Raw genomic sequence first — 20,294 nt, forward strand, 5'->3', positions numbered from 1 at the left:
ATTCCAACCAAGATTGAACGTCACTGACAACAAATGCTTACCTTGATCTTCCTCTTGTTATTGTTACCCTTGACAGGTTACTTTATAGTTCATAAAACTCTTTAAGTTCTTTTATCATATTTGATCCTTACAACTCGGTAAAGTAGCTAAAGATATAACATTTTCTCCTTTGTATAAGTAATAAAATTGAGTCTCAAAGAGGTTGAGTTGCCTCAGGGCACAGTTCTTGCAGAGCAAGGATTAGAACCTAGGTCAGCAGTCTCTGAATTTGGGCTTTTTATACTATACATGCATTAGGGTCATGAAAGACTCTGGCTACTTAGAAGGTGACATGGGACATTGGAAAGAATACAGGAGGTTGGAGCCATAGGATCTGGGTTCAAATCCTAGCTCTGTCACATTACTTTTGTGACCTTAGGCAACTTAATTATCCTTTTTTTGACCTTAGTTTTCTCATCTGTAAAATTAAGTGGGAGTGGACCGAATGGTCACCTAGGTCTGTTATAGCTTGAAATCTATGATCCTAGGATTAAGAAGTGCCCAATTTAATATTTATTTGTAGTTTTATTTCATTGAAATTATGTGTCCTTTGAATAGAATTCAATGTATGCACTTAGGGCAACCATTCTGTAAGCATCCACCATGTGCAAGGCCCTTCCCTAGGATCTGAAGGGAAAACAACATGAGTAAATGTCTTTATACATGAAACTTGTAGCAAGAAGGGGAAATGAACATGCCTATACATAACCAGAGCAGAATGTGTTTAAGTGTAAAACAGAGATCTGATCAAAATCCTAAGAGAGACTTAAATATCAAGAGATGAATTTACAAAGCATCACTCTTGGACCATAAACTGAAAGCTTAGCTTGGCTACTTGGGGAGAGATGACAAAGTTTTCATGGCATGTGAGGATTAGCAATGTGACTCAGCTCAGCACCTTCTAGTTTTGGAATTATTCATTCAATGAGTCAATAAACATATATTAAGCACCTCGTATGTGCTAGGCATTCTTCTAAGCACTTCTAAGCACAAAAAGAGGCAAAAGACAGTGCCTGCCTTCAAGGAGGTTACAATCTAATGAGAAGCAAGAGTTAAACTTGAATTTTATTTTTAGCAGTCTTTCTAATTTATTACCACACTCATATTGTATGTTTCAAACTGCTGTCACTTGGCTCATGGTGTTTCTTCTTTTTCCTCCTATCTCTGATTGGCCAATTCAAATCATAGTTCACATTCTTCTTCAGTGAAAACGTTTTGAATCACCCTCATATGAAGTAATCTTTCCTCTCCCATGAACTGTTCTGGCTCTTGATATTGGAATCAAACAGTCCACTACTTAATTTTCTTATTTTTTTTCCCTGATATTCTTCCCTATTTGTTCCATGTAGGTGGGTTTTGTTAAATCTGGACTTTTTGTGACCTCTTTGAGACCCATATGATGTGTGTATATCAGGTTGTCTCTGTTTATTCTGATTGTATGGTATTCCCACATTTTTCCTATTTCAGAATCTTCCATATCTGGACACTTCTGTGCCTTATGGCACAGTAAGCTCTTTAGTAGCCAATCTGTGGCATCTCCCTTCCTGTGACATAAGAGGTGGGAAAGCAGTTGGACACATTTGAACAAACCCTACCTCCTCCGTGCATATTCATTTCTTTGCCAGTTCTGCTTCTAACCCTTCACAATTGACTACCTTGTTCCAGCTGGATTTTCACTCTAGAAGTTCCCTCCATTTCTGAGGCTTTGTCACCCTGGATTATCCCTTTCCTCTTATGCCCCCATTCTTCCATTGGTGAATTTCTCCTGGAATCTCCATTTTGAGGACTTGGGTTAGCCATCTTTCACTCCTTTCCTGACTCTCTGGGCCTCACTACCATGTCCCCATATGGGTATCTTCCCTCCTACTTCCTGATTTTCAGCTCCTTTTTATCTATTGTCTTCCTCCATTAGAACATATGCTCCTTGAGGGTAGACATTACCTTCCTTTTTGCTTCTATTTGTATTCCTAGTGCTTAGTACAGTGCCTGATATTCAATAAATGCTTATTCACTTATTGAATATACAACATCATGCCCCCACCCCCATTGTTGCCCTGTTTCCCTCTTCATGAATTGCCCTGAGGTATGAGGGACCAAGTACCCAGGAGTATCCCTGTACTGAACTAGGAGAAGCAGTGAGAGTCCATTCCGGAGGGTGGCCTCTTGAAGGACCCATTGGCTTGCATAGAGGGGGGAGAAATGTTTCATTATCATATATTGCCTCCTGATGATGCTGCAAAATCATCATGTCCAAAGTTGTCTTTGATTTTTTTGTACCTAGAACAATGTTTAACATGTAGCTCAAAAATCACTGGTTGATTGAGAAAAAACAGGCCAAATACAAGAGTGGCCAATCTATTAAATACCTTGAGGGTGTACGGCAGGGCATGTCCACCAATAAGCAGTATTAATTGGTTAAATGCTATAGTGTTGCACCTACCCATGGGTATACTTTGAAATTAACCTCAGGAACATGAGTATTAGACACTTTAATTTCTACAACAGCCCCATTGGCTGTGCCCTTTGGTCCATTGTGGTGCTAGAGAAACAGATCCCTTTTATCATTTCATTTAAACATGAGATGAAGGCACACATGATTTTCACAGCACTCTTATATGACTGGCTGCAAGTGTGGGTTGTCACAACGTATTTATGTTTTTATGAGATGAGTTCATTATAGACTGTAGGCATGGAAATACATTCTCTTACTCTGGGGAACAGATCTAAGAAACTTCCTTAAATTCAGTCAGTATATAAATAACTAACTTTGTACTTCAAAGTTGGATTCTCTTAGCTCTGAAGTGTCTTTGGGTTAAGTCTTGGCAATAGCAGTAGTTGACCACTAAAGCTGTCAGGAAGAATTGGATCAATTGAGGCACCCCAATAACAATAATGTTTATGTGAATTAAGTAAAAGCGCTGTTTAAGCCAGTTTCATGGGGGATTTAATTTAACATGAGACATGGCGGAAAAAAAAAAAGCAGCAAAACCCAAACAAAAAACAAAAATTGTCGTAGGAATAGATCACTATCCAAGATAAATCTCAATATCTTCTGCCCTGTTTAGACTACATCTAGAAGACTGTGGTCAGTTCTTGGTATTGCCTTTTATAAGGGATATTTTTGATAAGCTAGGAGACATTCAGATGAAGGCGACCTGAATGGTACTTGAACTCATGCCATATGGAGATTACCTGAAAGAACTAGGAAAGGTCTTTCACAATCTTGTACCTACCCACCTTTTCTCAATTTATCTAATGCTACAGCATTGCTCATATTCTACATTCCAGCCAAATAGGACTTTTGCCTTCCCACCTTTCTCTCCCCACCCCTCACTCCACCATACATTCCACATTTTCTACCTTTGTGCAGGTTGCACCCTATGTCTATAATGTTCTCCTTTACCTCTACTTAATTACTCTTTGATGAAGACTAACCACTTTTCAAGGAGTGTTGTAGAAAGGCATTTGTGTTTTGGGGTGGGAAAGTGGTTTCACTAGTGCCCTTTGCAACTCCAAGAACCTATGATTCCATGACAAGCATAGGACTGAAGAATATAAGTGTGAGGGGAAAGAAATGGAGAGAAGGGAGTCAGTGCTTGTGTGCCACCTAAGTTGATTCATTGCAAGAGGAGCAAGTATGGAAGATTTGCTGTCTAGCTTTTCCCTCAGTGAGTCAGTGAAATGTAATAAGGACTAGAGAATTGACTGCTATTATTGCTTTGTCTTGCAAAGATACTAGAAGATTGATGAATCAATGAATCAATCAATCCATTAACAACCATTTATTAAGTACTTACTTTGTGTCAGACACTGGGCTAAGTGTTGAAGTAACAAAGATAAAAGGGAATGAGTTCCTGACCTCAAGGAGACAAGTACACATATGGTTGTATATAATCCCTAATATAAACCAAATAAAAGATAACCTTGGAGGGGAAGGTACAAGCATCTGGGGTGGGGGGAGGGAGGATCAGAAGGGCTTCAGGGAGTAAATGGCATTTGAGCTGAGCTTTGAAAGAGGTGGGAGTGAGAAGAGAAAACATTAAGTATGGAGTCTAGTCCAGTGAAAAGACAAAATTGTGTGAAGAATAGCAGCTAGGCCAGATGGCTACACCATAGAGTGAGTGGAGGGGAGTAATGTGTAAGTAAAATGGAAAAAAAGGAAGGAACCCAGTTGTGAAGAACTTTAAGTGTCAAAGAGAAGATTTTATTGAGTAGAGGATGACATATTCAAATCTACACTTGAGGAAAATCACTTTGTAAGCTATGTGGAAGATAGATTGGAGTAGGAAAAGATGAGGAAGGATGAAAATAGTTTCTTTATAGGAGCAAATAATATTAGACAGTGTCTCTTATCTCTAAGAACCTAGTAAAAGTAGAATGGAACCTACAGTTGGATTAGACAATAGAAATAAAGTCCTATGTGTATTATTGTTATTATTTTCTATTAAAAATATCAATAGTTCAAATTTTGTAGATTTATTTTGATATTTGCCCCAAGTTATATTTTCATTTAGGGAGCATGTTATTCAGGTCCAATTAACAATACAATAAAAACAAATAACCCCCAAGCTCCTCTTACTAAATCCCATATGAACTTATTTCCTCCTATTCTAGTTAATTAGGCAGGTCTTCTCAGTGTTCACAAATACCACGCTCATTCCCAACTAGTTTACTGTTTTTTCTCATATTCTCTTCCTTTCCAAACTGTTCCCACAGCATTTATACAGTTCAATAGAACTGAAGTGTATATTGAACATCTGTTATGAGCCATGGGCCTGGTGCCTAGGTACTAGTGGGATAGAAAACTTAGATAGAAGATAGTGTCCTATCCTCAGGGAGCTGGCATTTATTCCATTAGATTGTCCTCAAGCCTCCTTGAGGGTGCTGACAGTATGTTCTCCTTTTGCAGTATTTTCTCCAGCATCTAATCCTACATAATCAAATTTAAGTGAAATATATGTTGAGTATTCCCTATGCACCATGACTCTGTATATTTTTGAGGTGAGGGAGGGGCACAGCAGTGGATAGAAAGATGAGTAAGATACATTCCTGACCTCATGGAGGTTATAGTCTAGAAAGGAAGATAAAATATAGATGTAAACAACTTGCTTCAAGGTGCTTATGGTAGTATAGGGGTTTAGAGAAGGTAGCAATCATTTTTCAACAGAAAAATTAGGGGAATGCTATATGGAGGTAGTGGCTCTTTTCTACATATTCTTATGTTTAAATCTGGGAAGGGTTTTCTTTTCTTTAAAAATGTTTGAAAACATATGTGTGTATATATACATATGCACATACATATACATATACACACATATATATATTTCTGTGACTAACCTCCCTTATAATAAAATATAATAATAAAATGTAATCATTGCACCATCCCTGGCAATAGATATGGTTATGCAAAATGAATTGATACATCAAACATGGCCAACTATATATACAACATTCTGCATGCATTGTCCACCACCTCTCTATGAATAGAAAATGTGTTTCTAGAGAAAATATGAACATATGTTTCATCAGTCCTTATCTCCAGTCCAATCAAGACTGGTCATTACATTATTCTGAATTTTGATGTTATTTCCTGGAGTGCTTTTTAGACTCACAAATGTAATTGTACCTTTATTCTTTATGTCACAATGTTTTTTCACATGCAATGGCTCAAATGTTAACTTTCACTTTGCACTGGGCTAGAGGATAACAGATATAATCTTATCTAAATGATATAAAGGGGGTGATCTAAGGAGAAAAAATAGGGGTTTTGACCTTATTTACCTCATTGTACATTTGAAATTTTGATGAAATTATGTAAAATGTTTACATTTTTCTATATTGTTTGATGTCATTCTTTTATTTTTCTCATTTATAATGCTTTCGTATTCAGGAAGTTGAGGTAGGTTCCTGACTTTTAAACTGTACTTAGACATAGCATCATAATATTTGCCAGATAAAATGTAAATTTCATCCTACATCCTAAACCTCAGTGGTAAATATTTGTTTTAGCTCACTGAGCCATAACTGCACACATTTGTTTTTCATTGGTCTATACAGGCGATGTAATTTATCAAATGCATAGAAACAGTCCATTTAATGGTTTATGTTTTCTCATTAGTTATAGTACAAGTATGATTGTCAGTTATTATCTGAGTTTTACTGGTAGATTATTTACTGAAAGAGCAGGGTCAAGAACATTGTTATTTTCTAAATCATTTTGTCTATAGCCTCCAGGACTTAAACTAAATGTCAGGCTCATTTATCAAAGAATTTCTATATTTTTAGCAAGTGGATATCTGTATGCTTACATGTATTTATAGACTCATTTATGTATGTGTATATGTAGATATATATTAAAATGAAATAAGCTGAATATCTTAAGATATAAACCTAGAATCATAGAATGTTAGGGTTTAAAGGGATGTTAGTGGTCCAACCCTGTCATCTGAAGGAAGAAGAAACTCAGGCTGGAAGAGGTTTAAATGACTTGTTTGAATTCACATAGCTAGTGAAGGAAAGGGTTAATATTTTAGCTCATTTTTAAAAAATCCCAGCACCGATATTATATCATGCCACCATATATACCTAGGTATTTATAAACAAATATACATTGAAACAACACATGCATGCATAGATCCATTGGTATTTATTTATAGGCATACATACATTTTATATATACATATACATAATATATTAAAAAAGTTAAATTGAACATACATATGCATACACACACATACACACAAACACAGGAGGCAATATGGGACAATGGATATAGAATCCTGGACTTGAACTTAGGAATATTTGAGTTCAAGCCCTGCCTCTGACACATTTTGGCTGTTACTGTACTTTCCACCCTGAGAAACTGTCTAAGACTGTAAATTGAAGAGGAGTACAGTTTTCCATTGAGAGGCAGTTTCTTAATCAGGAATTCTCTATACCAGTTACACCACAGGTTTTATCCAAATGTGTGCACCGCCCCTGCCCACACACACACATACAAGTACTGGTAATAGATATGGAAAGTTAAGCTACCCACAAAAATGGAGGTCAAAAATTGAAAGGCAAGTTTCATAAGCGTGAAAGAGATAGAGCTTTGCTTACTGGGTCCACTATAAATATGTTATTTATTACACCTTGGCCCTCACTGAAGCAAGGCCATCATTCTATTCCTCCCTAATTTCTTTACTATCCTACTCTCCACAGAGGTGATTCTAAATTTTGTCATCTCTCTTCAAGCTTTCCACAGCACTTTCTCCCCGCAATCATCTCAGTTGAAAATTTGAGTTCTACTTCACTATACTATACTGCAAAATTGATGTTATTTGGGGAGAGTTCTCCTTTCTCCTTCCTTCCTCTTCTAGTAACACTGAGATATTTTGCCCCATTATCTCTTCCTTCACTCATGTCTGATAGAGAGGTGGCCTCTCCCCTTGCCAAGGCCAAATCCATTGATCCCATATGCCTTCCCATCTTCAGTACCATATAGCCTTTACTATCACTCCCACTTTTTTATTTGCAATCTTTTCTTCTCCATTGGTTCCTTCTTTCTGTCTACAAACACACCCGTGTATTCCGCAACATTATAAAACCTTTACTTTATCTAACCATCATTGCTAGCTATCACCCTATATCTCTCCTTTCTGTCATGGCTAAACTTCTTGAGAAGACTGCCTTTACTTGTCCCTTTTTTCCCTCTACTTCCAAACCAGTGGTGTCCAACTCAAATAGAAATGGGGACCACCAATCCAGACATAAGGTTCCCTGTGGGCCTCACATGGACTTAGTATTATAATGTAATAATATCTATGTTTTATTATATTTTTGTTTGTTTTGTTAACTATTTCCCAATTATATTTTAATTTGACTCAGGCTGTGCTTGGGAGTACTGTGAGATGCATGTTTGATACCTCTGTTATAAACCCTCTTCAATCTGGCTTCTGACCTGGTCATTCAATTGAAACTGCTGTCTCCAGTGTTACCAATGGCTTTTTCCTCAGTTTTCATTCTTGACCTTTTTACAGCATTTGATCACCTTCTTGTGGATAGTCCCTCCTCTAGGTTTTCAAAATACTGCCCTTTCCGGATTTTTTTTTTCTGTCTGACTGATTCTTCTCAGTAGCATGTGCAAATTTTTCATCCATTTCACACTGAGTAACCTTTCTCTCTTGGGCCCTCTCTTCTTTTCATTCTATGCTATCTTAGTTGTTGATCTCATCGGTTCTCATGCATTCAATTATCATCTTTATGCAGATGATTTCCAGATTTATGTATCCAGCTCAAGTCTCTCCTGAGCATCAATATGTTCAGTATTACCAACTGCATTTTAGAATCTCACTGGATGTCCCATAGGCATCTCAAACTCAGCATGTCTAAAACAGAGCTCAATAACTCAATAAACTCTCTCTGCCTCCCAGCATTTCTATGACTGCTCAGGGTCCCATCATCATTCCAGTTACCCAAGTTTCTCAACCTCTTTTTCCTTCAGTTTCCTCAACTGTCAAATGGGGATAATAATAGTACCTACTTTCCAGGGTTGTTGTGAGGATTAAATGAGATATTTGTAAAGTGTTTAGCACAGTGCCTGGCAATAGTAGGTGCTTAATACATGCTTATTCCCTTCCCTATCACAGCTAAGATGCTGCAACCTTCTTGAAGTCTGACTTGGCAATTACTTCCCCATTTGAAGAGAGACAGGAATGTCCAAACCCAGGTATACTAACAATGAAGTTGTAGCCCTTCTCTCATTTATTATCTCTATGCCCTTGGGCAAATTACTCCTCTCATCCTTAAAATTAGGGGATATAGTGATGGTGATGATGATGATAACAGTTTGTGTTTTATACACATTATTTAATTTGACCTCACACCAACCATGTGAGATAGGTATCAACATTTTACAGGTGAGAAAACTGACATTCAGATCAAGTGATTTGTCAGAAGCCAAATATCTGAGGTAGTATTTAAACCCACACACTTCTTACCCCAAGCCCAGCACTCTAGTCATTGTGCCACATTATCCAGATAGTTAACAATTTGCCAATGGGAATTTACAGATTAGGTTTCCACATCCATGTTTCAGACATTAGGGCCAGGACATAGCCAAAGGGGTTTTATACCAACATTTAAGATTTTTTTGTCTCCTTAGCCATTTGTACTACTTATCCCTGGCCTTGTTGAATAAGATGGGTATTTATTTTCTAGGCTGGGATACCAAGAGCAATTTGTATTATCTTGGGTAATCTTCAGATGAAACTGCAGGTTTCAGACAGCTTAGCTAAAATATGTATGAGTGAGAAATTATCTGTTCTGTTTGAGCTAAACTTCTTTGATCTGATGACATCTGAGGCTTAGAGATATATAAGTTGCATCATAATGTTTCTAATCAGTAACAAAGTAGTTAGTAGTTAAAAGTATTTTTCATTTTGCTCTCCTTCCCTTTCTTTTACCCATAATTTGCTCCCAAAGTGTTTGGAGCTGAAGTAAGACTCTGCGTAAGCCTTAGGAAAAAATGAGCAGAACTGCAACCATTTTGGGAATTGTGGGGCAGGAGGAGAAACCATATTTTTTTCACTCAAAATTGGCAGAAGCTGAAATGCTGACATTTATATAGACTTTGAGGTTTACAAAGTATTTTACATATATAATTTCCTTAGCATTTATGATCTCTTCAGTTTGAAGGGACATAGTTACCCAAACTAGAGAGGAACATCTAAGAATCATTAAAGGTTATGGAAATTGAAAGATGTCACTCAGAGATTCAGGATAGAATATAGTACAACTATTTTTTTTTCTTTTTAAAAAGTATTCTTTTCTTAAGAATACTGATCTTAATAATGTATCTTCAAGGAAGGAATTGAAAGCATTTAGCGAAAATGGTGTCCACTAACCTATGGATGGTATTTATGCTTTTCCTAAGGGTGACAAACAAGAGAAATTGGTAATGGGTGAGTGAATAGCACAGAAGGTTATGTATCTCTTTTAAAAGCAGTTGTTGAATTTAGAGGAAAACTGAAGTTATGATTTCCATCCAGGAATGCATCCTTTAGACCTGTTGAGAACTGAGTCTTTATTCATCACTTAGGGAGTAAATAGAACTCAAACTAGGGTCAAAGTAGGCAATAGACTAGGATGCAACATGCAAAGGGATGCAGCAAAGGATACATTTTAATGAGTTATTTATAAATGCATATTTAAAAATTTATTGATATCTTTTCTTTTCATGTTGCCTTTATTTCATAGCATATTCCCTTTTCTACCTCCCAGAGAGTAATTTCTTATTACAAAGAATAAAATGGAGAGGAAAAACAATTCATTAAAACTAACACATAAATCAAAGCCAACAATGCAGTGTTCCACACCCATAGTTTCCCACTTTTGAAAAGAAGAATGCATTTTTAATGGAAAAAAACATCATCTTCCTTGGCAGAAGGGATTTATTTATTGATGAATCAAGTCATTCATGTTGCAATGAAGGTTCTAAAACTCCAGTGGATGTTATTGCCTGATGGTGCTATTTTTAAAGACAGAGGGTCTGTAGATTCTGTAAAATACCTGGGAGTATACCTACCAAGGCAAACCTAGGAACTACATGAATATAATTATAAAACACTTTTTATGTAAATAAAGCCAGATTTAAATAATTGAAGAAATATTAATTTTTCCTAGGTGGGAAGAGCCAATATAATAAAAATGACAATTCTACCTATAGTAATCTACTTATTCAGTGCCATCCCAATTAAATTACCAAAAATATTTAATTGAGCTAGAAAAATAACAATGAAATTCATTTGGAAGAAAAAAGGTCAAGAATATCAAAGGAACTAATGAAGAGTACAAAGGAAGGAAGTTTAGCAGCACCAGATCTTAAACTATATTATAAGGCAATAATTATCAAAACTATTTGGTACTAAGAAATAGAAATGTGGATCAGTGGAACAGAGTACACACATAATACAAAGTAGCAATTGATTATAGTAATCTTGTGTTTGACAAATGTAAAGATTTAAGCTTTTGTGATAAGAATATACTATTTGATTAAAATTATTAGGAAAAGAGTGGAAATTAGTCTGGTAAATATTGGGTATAGACCTATATCTTACACTGTTTACCAAGATAAGGTCGAAATGGTTACATGTTGTAGATGTAAAGGGAGATATCATAAGAAAACTAGAAGAACATGGAACACCTTACCTATGAGACTTATGGATAGGGGAACATTTTATAAATAAGCAAGAGAGCAAAGTTAGAGGCAAAATGGATAACTTTGATTACATTAAGTTAAAAACTTTTCTATAGATAAAACCAATATAGTCACGATTAGAAGGAAAGTAGAAAATTTGGGAAAAAAATTATAGACAGTTTCTTATTTAAAGGTTTCATATCTCAAATATATATAGAACTTTATGAAATTTATAAGATGAGTCAAAGGTTATGAATAGGAAATTTTTGATGAAGAAATTAAAACTATATGTAGCCAGATAAAAAAGCTCTAAATCATTATTGATTAGAGAAATGTAAATTAAAACAACTTTGAGATGTCATCTCATACCTATCCAATTGGATAAAATTATAGAAGGAGAAATGACAAATGTTGGAGGGGATATGATAAAAATGGAACATTAATATACTGTGGTTAGAAGTGAGACCTGATCCAACCATTTTGGAGAGCAATCTGGAATTACACCCAAAGAGTTGTAAAATTGTTTATACCCTTTGACCCAGCAAAATTTAGGTCAGTTTCCCGAGGTGATCAGGGCAGAAGGAAAAGAACCCATATGTTCTAAAATATTTATGGCAGCTATTTTTGTGGTAGTAAGGAACTGGAAATTGAAAGGATGCCCATCAATTGGGGAATTCCTAAGCAAATTGTATTATATGATTGTGATAGAATACTAAAAAACATGGAAAGAATTACATGAACTAATGATAAATGAAATGAACAGAACCAATATAAAATATTGTACATAGTAACAAATATAGTTTGAAGGGTAATTGTGAGCCAAGTTATTCTGATCATTATAAATGATCAAATCAAATAAAAAGGAACTATGATGGAATATGCTATCCACCTCCAGAGCAAGAACTGTTAAATAAAAGTTTGTATAGAATGGTTTTAGATATATTTATAAATCTGTGTCAAATGATGGACATCTCTAGTATGGGATGGAGAGGAAGGGGGAGAGACAGTTTGGACCTTAAAATTAATAAAAATAAATAAATTAAATTAAATTTTTTTAAAAAAAGGTAAGGGGTACACTTTTCAAACCGTCTCTAGGGTTTGGAAATGCCTTGTTTGGGCTTTGACATTAACCCCATGGTCTTGTCAACTTTTCCCTCACTTATGGTTAATTATAGATAACAATCCTTCCTTAGAGGCTGCTGAGATGACTTAGTGGATAGAGCACTGACCCTGGAGTTAGCAAGACCTGAGTTCAAATCTGACCTCAGACACTTGCTAGCTGTGTGACCCTGGGCAAGTCACTTAACCTCTAACTTAATCCACTAGAGAAAGAAATGACAAACCACTCCAGGATCTTTGCCAAGAAAACCTCATGGACAGCATTGGTGTGCTAATGTCCATGGGGTCATGAAGAATAGAAAATGACTGAAAAACAGAATCCTTTCTTAGCATTTAAGTTGAAGACATCTTTAGTCATGCTTTCTGGTTCTGCTCATTATAATGCTCTTAAAGGATGCTGGTAACTCATATCCTGAAAATGACCATAATTAAATGTCCTTGCTTTAAAGCTTTATTCAGTCAGTCAAAAAATATTTGTTAAGTGACTATAATATTTCAGGCACTAAGAACTGTAGATAAAGAAAAATATAGTTCCCACACTCCAGGAACTCATTATCTAATGAGGGAGACAACAAGAAAATGCAACAAGATATATATTTGATCTTGGAGGTGATGGAGAGCTAATCAAATTGATTGAATGGGAGGGGGTACCGTGTTCAGACCTATGCTTTTTTTGACAGCTGAGTGAGTGGAGAATTGACTGGAATAGGGAGAGACTTGTGGTAGAGAGATTAATTGGCAGCTTATTGTAATGAGGTGAGGAGGTTCTGTACCAGGGTGTTAGTAGTGTCAGAAGAGGGCATGGACAAGAGATATTGCAAAGATAAAATTGACAAGCCTTGATAACAGATTAGCTATGAGAGAGATAGTCAAGAGTCAAGAATGGCACATAGGTTGTGATTCTTGGATGACTGGGACAATGGTAATACCTTTGACAGTGATAGGGAAGTTTGGAAGTGAGGCAGGGTTTTGTGGAAAAGATAGTTCAGTTTTGTTTTGTTTTTTTGGTGTTGCCAATAAGCTCTTGGAGAAGTTAGGGTTGAATAAGTAGATTTGAAAGCCATAGACATAGAGATGATAATTGAATCTATGGTAGCTGATGAGTTTATTAAGTGAAATAGTATATATAGAGAAGAGAATAGGGCCCAGGGCAGAGATCAGAATACCCATGGCTAGTGGGTATAACCTGGGTGAAGATCTAGCAGAAGAGACTGCAAAGAAGTGGTGAGGTAGGCAGGAGCAGAACCAGGAGAGCGCAGTGTCATAAAATCCTAGAGAGAAGAAAATATCAAGGAGAAGTTCTCACATCATTTTAAAAAATCAGCCAAGTAGCCTACAAGGTTTGGACATTCTGGTGGTGTAAAAGGGTATCCAGGATGGGTAAGAAGGCAGGAATAAGTTGCAGTCTTCATTATTATCAGGAATATCCACAAATTTGGGAATCATGGATCCTTTAGAGTACTTGTGTTAAACTGAAATGAATCCTTGCACTCATGTCAAACTGAAATGGACCCTTGCAGATGACCATATATTAACTTAGAAAATATACAAATTAACGTTATCTATCTATGTTGTATGGTATTTTTATTTATTTTGTTACACATTTTCCAATTGCATTTTAACCTGGTTCTAGGCTTACTAGCTCCTGACTAGAAATTTGACAATTCTTTACAGTTTTAACGTAGAAAGGTAAATTCAAATTCTTCCACACTTTTGGGTTTTAAGTTTAGTGAAGATTTCATTGAAATAGGTAACTCCTTAAAAGGAAATTTCCTCTATTAATACCTATAGTCTCTTGTTCTGGAACAGTTGATTAACTAGTAAGTGTCAGAGATGGAACCTAAGCCCAAGATTCCTAGCTACTGTTTCTTTTTGCCTCTTACCTTCCAAATTTAAGTTGATTAAAAGTTAATGCTGTTTCTCTTTTCCTTGTCCTGTATTCCCTTGACTAATTATGCTGCTCAGTATACCCTATACAATATATTTGATTATATTTATGTGTTTATATACATATATATGCACACATATGAAAGTGTCCTCCTTAATTTCTCAATCTCCATAATGTATTCATGTGAGCCATGGAATTTAATATGTAGCTATATTTGGATATAGATCCTTCTACCTAAGAAAATTATTCATTACTGAGGTGGAGGAGGATTCTTTTGAGCTTCATTGCAGATGATGAAATTACTGACAAACAACCACACTCAACCACCACTTTTTTCCTGTCAAGTTTGATCAAACAAAATCAATTTGGTTACTACTATATTCTGAATGTTAAACAACTAGAATTTCCTAAAGCCAGGAGTGGAAGGAGGCCAGAGAAGTGAGGGCTCTTAAGAAAAGACATTTTTATGTATTCTCCTCACACTTATACATAAATGGTATGGAAACAAGGAGAGTACAGAGAAATCTTCACACATCCCATTTCCTAAAGAGAGTGTGATTTTGCTGGGCATGATGGCTCAGAGAGAGTGATTCTTAGCTCCTTAAACATAGTTTTTCATTCATGCTCTCATGCTCAAAAATCACTTTGTAAGCATCTGTGCAAGGCTTTATGCAGAAAGCCAGTAGAATCAGCCCCTGTGATTTTGGAGACTGCCATTAGAGATAAGATAACACTGATGTGGATAAAGTGATGTTTACTTGTTTACCCATGGTATATAGACATGTTCTTGCCATTTCATGATACACTTTTTATTGCTTTAATGCAGACAGTAAAACCCTGAACCTATCATGACACTTGAAGAGTTTTGCAATGGAATATGTTTTACCCTCAGGGGTGCGTGGGTAGTCTTTGTCACTAAAGTGCTGCCTTTAACTTGGGTATCTCCTTTGTGCCCAGATACCAGAATTATGATGAAGCTTTCTATACTTCTTGACAAGGCACTTTACAATGTAGCAAAAAAAGAGGAAATAGAACCACACTGAGGAAACATCAATCATTAGAGCTAGAAGATACCCAAGAAATCATCTAGTCCAGTCCCTCATTTTACAGATTAAAGCTCTAAAGTCCAGAGAGGGAAATTTCCTATGAAGGATCAGAAACTTGTGCAAATTAAACAATTTGCATAGGTCAAATAATTGTATTTATTTACATTGTTTTAAAATAAATGCTACATTAATACATTATATTTGCCTTGCCATTAATACCCAATTATTCACTCCCCACTTCTACCCCACTAGAACCATTCCTTACAAAAAGGAGTATAGTTAAGGAAAACACATCAACATGTTAGCAGTGTCTAAAAGCATATGCCTTATTTTGTACCTATTGTCCACTACCTTTCTTCTGAGAGGATATAGAATGTTCTTTGGGAATTATGATTATACATTGCGTTGATGAGTGTTCTAATATCTTTATGATCTAGAAAATGGGTTCATTTACACAAGAAACAATCCATTCTAATTTTACCAAAGCTATTTTACTAAAAATCTATTTAGGGGCTTAGATGAACTCAACAAGGATCAAATAAAGTTGGGTAATTGGGCTACAAAAAGGCAAATAAAATTCAAAGGAATCAGTGTCATAGATAAACTTGTGTAAGGCAGTATGGATGGCAATTTAAACTAATTGTGCACATTGATGCAAATTAACTTCTCTGGAAGAGAGATGGAAGCATCATTTTTGGACAGCTCACTGAAAATGTCTATTGTGTATGGAGCAGCTGTCAAAAAACAAATTTGAAAAAGGCCCTTATGAATATCAAGTTGAGCATGCTCAAGAAGAGAAATGACAAATAAGCCAAAGATGGAATAGATAGGATATACATCCATGATGCAGCTTCACCTAGAAGATTTCATTCACTTTTGCTCACTTTCTTCAAAAGTGAGTATAATCAAAGAGGGAATTAGAGGAAATGGAGGTGGATGAATGAAAGATATATTGGGGGTGGGAGGGGAGAAGAGAAAGACAGACACACACACAGATTTTAAAAAATGGCATCATGTAGTAGAGGGGCAATACTGTTTGGAAGAAGTAGACTAGTAGTATCCTAGTAAATGTTTAATACCCTGGTCTGGGGGAAGGAAAAAGGGTGGGAAAAGGGTGATCTATGTTATTAACATCCCCCCCCCCCACTAGTTTCTTAAGTCTAGATAATCAACAAAACAATAGATCAAGTCCTGATTCATGCATTTGTCAATTTCCTGGGTGTAAATGCTCAATCTGGAAATTTAATAATAGACTTTTGTGAGCCTGCATAAACTGGATCCAGAACATCTCTACCTGCATCTATAAAGTATTGGATTCCTTTGTTGTTTGTGTTTAGTTGTTTCAGACACTTCATGATCCTTTTCTGGGTTTTCTTAGCAAAGATACTGGATTGGTTTGCCATTTCTTTCTCCAGTTCATTTTATAGTTGAGGAACTAAGGCAAACAGGGTTAAGTGACTTGCTTAGGGTCACACAGCTAGTAAGTGTCTGAGACCAGATTTGAACTCAGGAAGATGAGTCTTCCTGACTTCAGGCCTGGTGCTCTATCCACTGCACCACCCAGATGCCCAGTGCATTTCTTAGTCATTTGTAATTATAAGACCTGTTGAGTGTATTGCTCTATGGCATAAATTTAAGACTAGCAGTGGCTGATTATACCTGTGGTCACCACTGATACTTTAATAATTGTGTTATTTTAAGTCATGTCAGTCGTATACAAGGTGTTAAATGCCTGGGCAGTAAAAAAAATGTTGATAGTCAAATTACCAAGGGCTCAATTGTGAGATAGAGTAGTGATGCATTACTTAGTATAATATTTATTCATTTATAGCAAAATTTTTCCTCTTAAGTCCTCTTCAGACACCTTGTAGTGTCATGGAGGCAGCCCTAAGTTTTCAAAGGTTATTGCAGTGGATTGCAGGCTCTGATGGGTTTGTGTGTAATAGATTTGTGTCTGGGATCTGAGGACAAATCTAACTAGATTTCAAGAGGCTCATCAGGAAGGATTGGCCATTATTTAATTAGTTCATTAAGTCTTTCACTTAGTTCTTTTGCCACAGCAATTCATTCGTCTCCCAAAGAAAGGTGGTTCTCTGAAGGAAAGGTGGAGTGGGAATCTGATGTGATATAGTCTGTGAAGTATATCCTTCTCCTTGATAAGTTGGTTCACACCTCTGTCCTCAGTATCTGCATGTTGGTTGAAGTAACTTGAAATAACTGTCTCATTTTAAAAAAAAAATTTGGAAAACCAACTTTTGTAAAATAAATTATTTTTTTTCATTATGCCAAAGCCCATTGTGAAAGAGGATATCTAAACTAATTTATTCCATATGTGTTTGGAAGAAGTGGGGAGAAATTATGCTTTTAAGCAATTATATCGGAAGTCTTTGTAAATCTTGTCTTTGCTTTCTATTTTTCTCCATTATAGGATGATTACTTCAGGAACTGGAATCCAAACAAGCCCTTTGACCAAGGTAAGCATGGCAATGCCACAGACTGTCAGAGTGAAAATGTTACTATCTATCCCCTTTAGTCTCTATCTAGGCTATTACTATGTACTTTTAGATTGGCTCTACAGATGCCTCTTATATTGACCATTAAAGGGAAGTGACCACTGTGACTGAAAGCTTTTTTACTAATTGATTCATGTTTTCCCTGAGGTTATTCAACAATGTTCATTTAATTGACCCATCCAGTTAAAGCAGTTAGAACATTCTCTCAAATTAGTCAATTCTTGGATTATTTTTCGCTTGTTTGGGATTTGATTTTCAGTTCTTTCAGATATAAAATCCTCAGCTTTTTTAGATAAAGCTTTTCTCCCCCTAGTTGCCTATAAGCTCCTTAGTGACAGGGACTGTGTCATTTTACATCTATGTGTCCTCAGTGTTCTGTACCTTCACATTCTGGGGAATTAATAAATGTTTTTTGAATAGAATTGGATTGGAATATGGAGCAAACAGACATACTCATATTCATTTGCAACCTGCTTTCTTCCCTGGGGAGCTTGAGAGATTGAAACACCCATCATCTCAGAGAAAAGGGATCAAATGGGATAGCTCTTATTAGTAGTCATTAGCTATCACAGATAATAGATTGAGTATGTTTCTATAGACATTGATATAAACAATATATGCCACTTCTTTTGAAGAGGTTAAAATACATATCAGTATAACAAAAGTTCATGGCTTTGGGGTAACAGTTTTAGTTTGTAGTATCATATCTATCTACTTTATATTTATTTGCTTAATACTTATTTATTCTGTATATACTAATAAATCTACTTGCTGCCTTCATCATTTCACTGTAAGCTCCTTGAGGGGAAGGATTGTATCTTTGTATTTATATCCCTCATACCTAGCACAGTACTTGGCACTCAGGAGGCACCTACTAAAGCCTTTTGGATTGATTGATTAATCAAGAATTTATTACCAGACGACTATCAAGAACAACTCAATTTTACAGATGGGGAAGCTGAGGCACAGGAAGTGCCTTAAGTTATTTAATCAGTGCCACATAGTTCTATAATTTGAGAATTTCATGCAAATATGGTATTCATATAGCTATACATAGGCTAAAGAAAAGATTTGGCATGTACAAAACAGGAGCACATGTGGCTCTTTTTCTAATCTCTGTATTCCCTTTAACAATTGAAAGTTGTTGTCCCTGGCCTATTTTCCCTATAAACAAAACTGTTCTAGATTCAGTGTATCTATTAAGTAATAAAATAGTTTAAATGTATTTACTACTATAGGCGATTCTACCCATCATTTCTTCAATGAGTGTGAGATGAGAGATCTGAATCTGTTGGCTATTTATTGCCTCAGTCTCAGTGTCTATGTACTTTTCATAGAATATCTTAGCAAGCTCTCTGTGAGTTTAGAATCCCTTCATCATACCAATAGTTTGTCTACTGATTTTGTTTAAGTTGGTAGAGTTGATGACAGAGGACTTCAGTTGGGCTTTTTTTTTTTTAGGAATTCTTTATCAGCTAGAAGGCCCTGCTGTCTTGCTTTTGACTTCCTTGGGTTTTCTCTTGGCTGATGGTGGAACAAGAAGAGAAAAACAGTTATGTAGTGATGTGATTGCTTACTAATATAAGTATATTATATGCAAATATTTCCCCTATATCATCAATTTTTCTTCCAGCTAAGTATTTACATGTTTATGCTTTCTTATATTTTAATAAAAGTCTAGATCCCAGGTCTTTTAAAAATAATTTAAAATTTTTCCCCAATTACATGTAAAAACAATTTTAACATGTCATTATTTTTAAGGTTTTGAGTTCCAAATTCTATCCCTCCATTCCTCTCCCCTCCCTGAGATGGTAAGCAATCTGATATAGGTTATATATGTGCAATCATGTAAAACATTTTCATATTTGTCACTTAAACAAGAAAGAATGAAAGGAAAGAAGAAAGAAAAAGAAAAGAGAGAGACACACAGAATAGTATGCTTCAGTCTGTATTCAAACATCAGTTATTTCTCTGGAGGCAGACAACATTTTTTACCATGAGTCCTTTGGGATTATCTTGGATCATTGTATTGCTGAGAATAGCTAAGTCATACATAGTTGTTCATTGTACAATATTGATGTTACTCTGTACAATATTCTCCTGGTTCTTCTCGCTTCACTTTGTATCAGTTCATTTTAGTCTTTCCAGGTTTTTCCAAAATAATCCTTCTTGTCATTTCTTATAGCACAATAATATACTGTCACAATTATATACCACAATGTGTTCAGCCATTCCCCAGCTGATGGTGATCCCCATAGTTTCCAATTGTTTGCCACCACAAAAGCAGCTACTATAAATATTTTTGGACAAATAGATTCTTCCCTCCTCCCTTTTTAATTTCGTTGGAATACAGAACTGGTAGTGGTATTGCTGAATCAAAGGGTATGCATAGTTTTGTAGCCCTTTGGGAATAGTTCCAAATTGCTCTCCAGAAGGTAGGTTCTGGCTTTATGAAACTTTCCTTCAATTGTTTCCATATCAACTATTTTGAGTCTATCTGTTCTCTGATA

The 20,294-nt window shown here is 35.8% G+C and overlaps 1 protein-coding gene across 3 annotated transcripts in view; it reads left to right on the top strand.

Annotated features, from left to right (window-relative positions):
* SPOCK1 (SPARC (osteonectin), cwcv and kazal like domains proteoglycan 1) overlaps positions 1-20,294 on the top strand; it is an 809,827-nt gene that overhangs the window by 282,725 nt on the left and 506,808 nt on the right. For 2 of the 3 annotated variants that reach the window (XM_043984938.1, XM_043984939.1), the window contains exons 3-4: positions 5,930-5,938; positions 17,700-17,745. In XM_043984938.1, coding sequence (XP_043840873.1) covers positions 5,930-5,938; positions 17,700-17,745 — 55 coding nt within the window. The remainder of the gene's footprint in view (positions 1-5,929; positions 5,939-17,699; positions 17,746-20,294) is intronic. The other variant, XM_043984940.1, reaches the window with a different exon arrangement.

Source organism: Dromiciops gliroides, chromosome 2 (genome assembly GCF_019393635.1).
Source record: "Dromiciops gliroides isolate mDroGli1 chromosome 2, mDroGli1.pri, whole genome shotgun sequence".
NCBI lineage: Eukaryota > Metazoa > Chordata > Mammalia > Microbiotheria > Microbiotheriidae > Dromiciops > Dromiciops gliroides.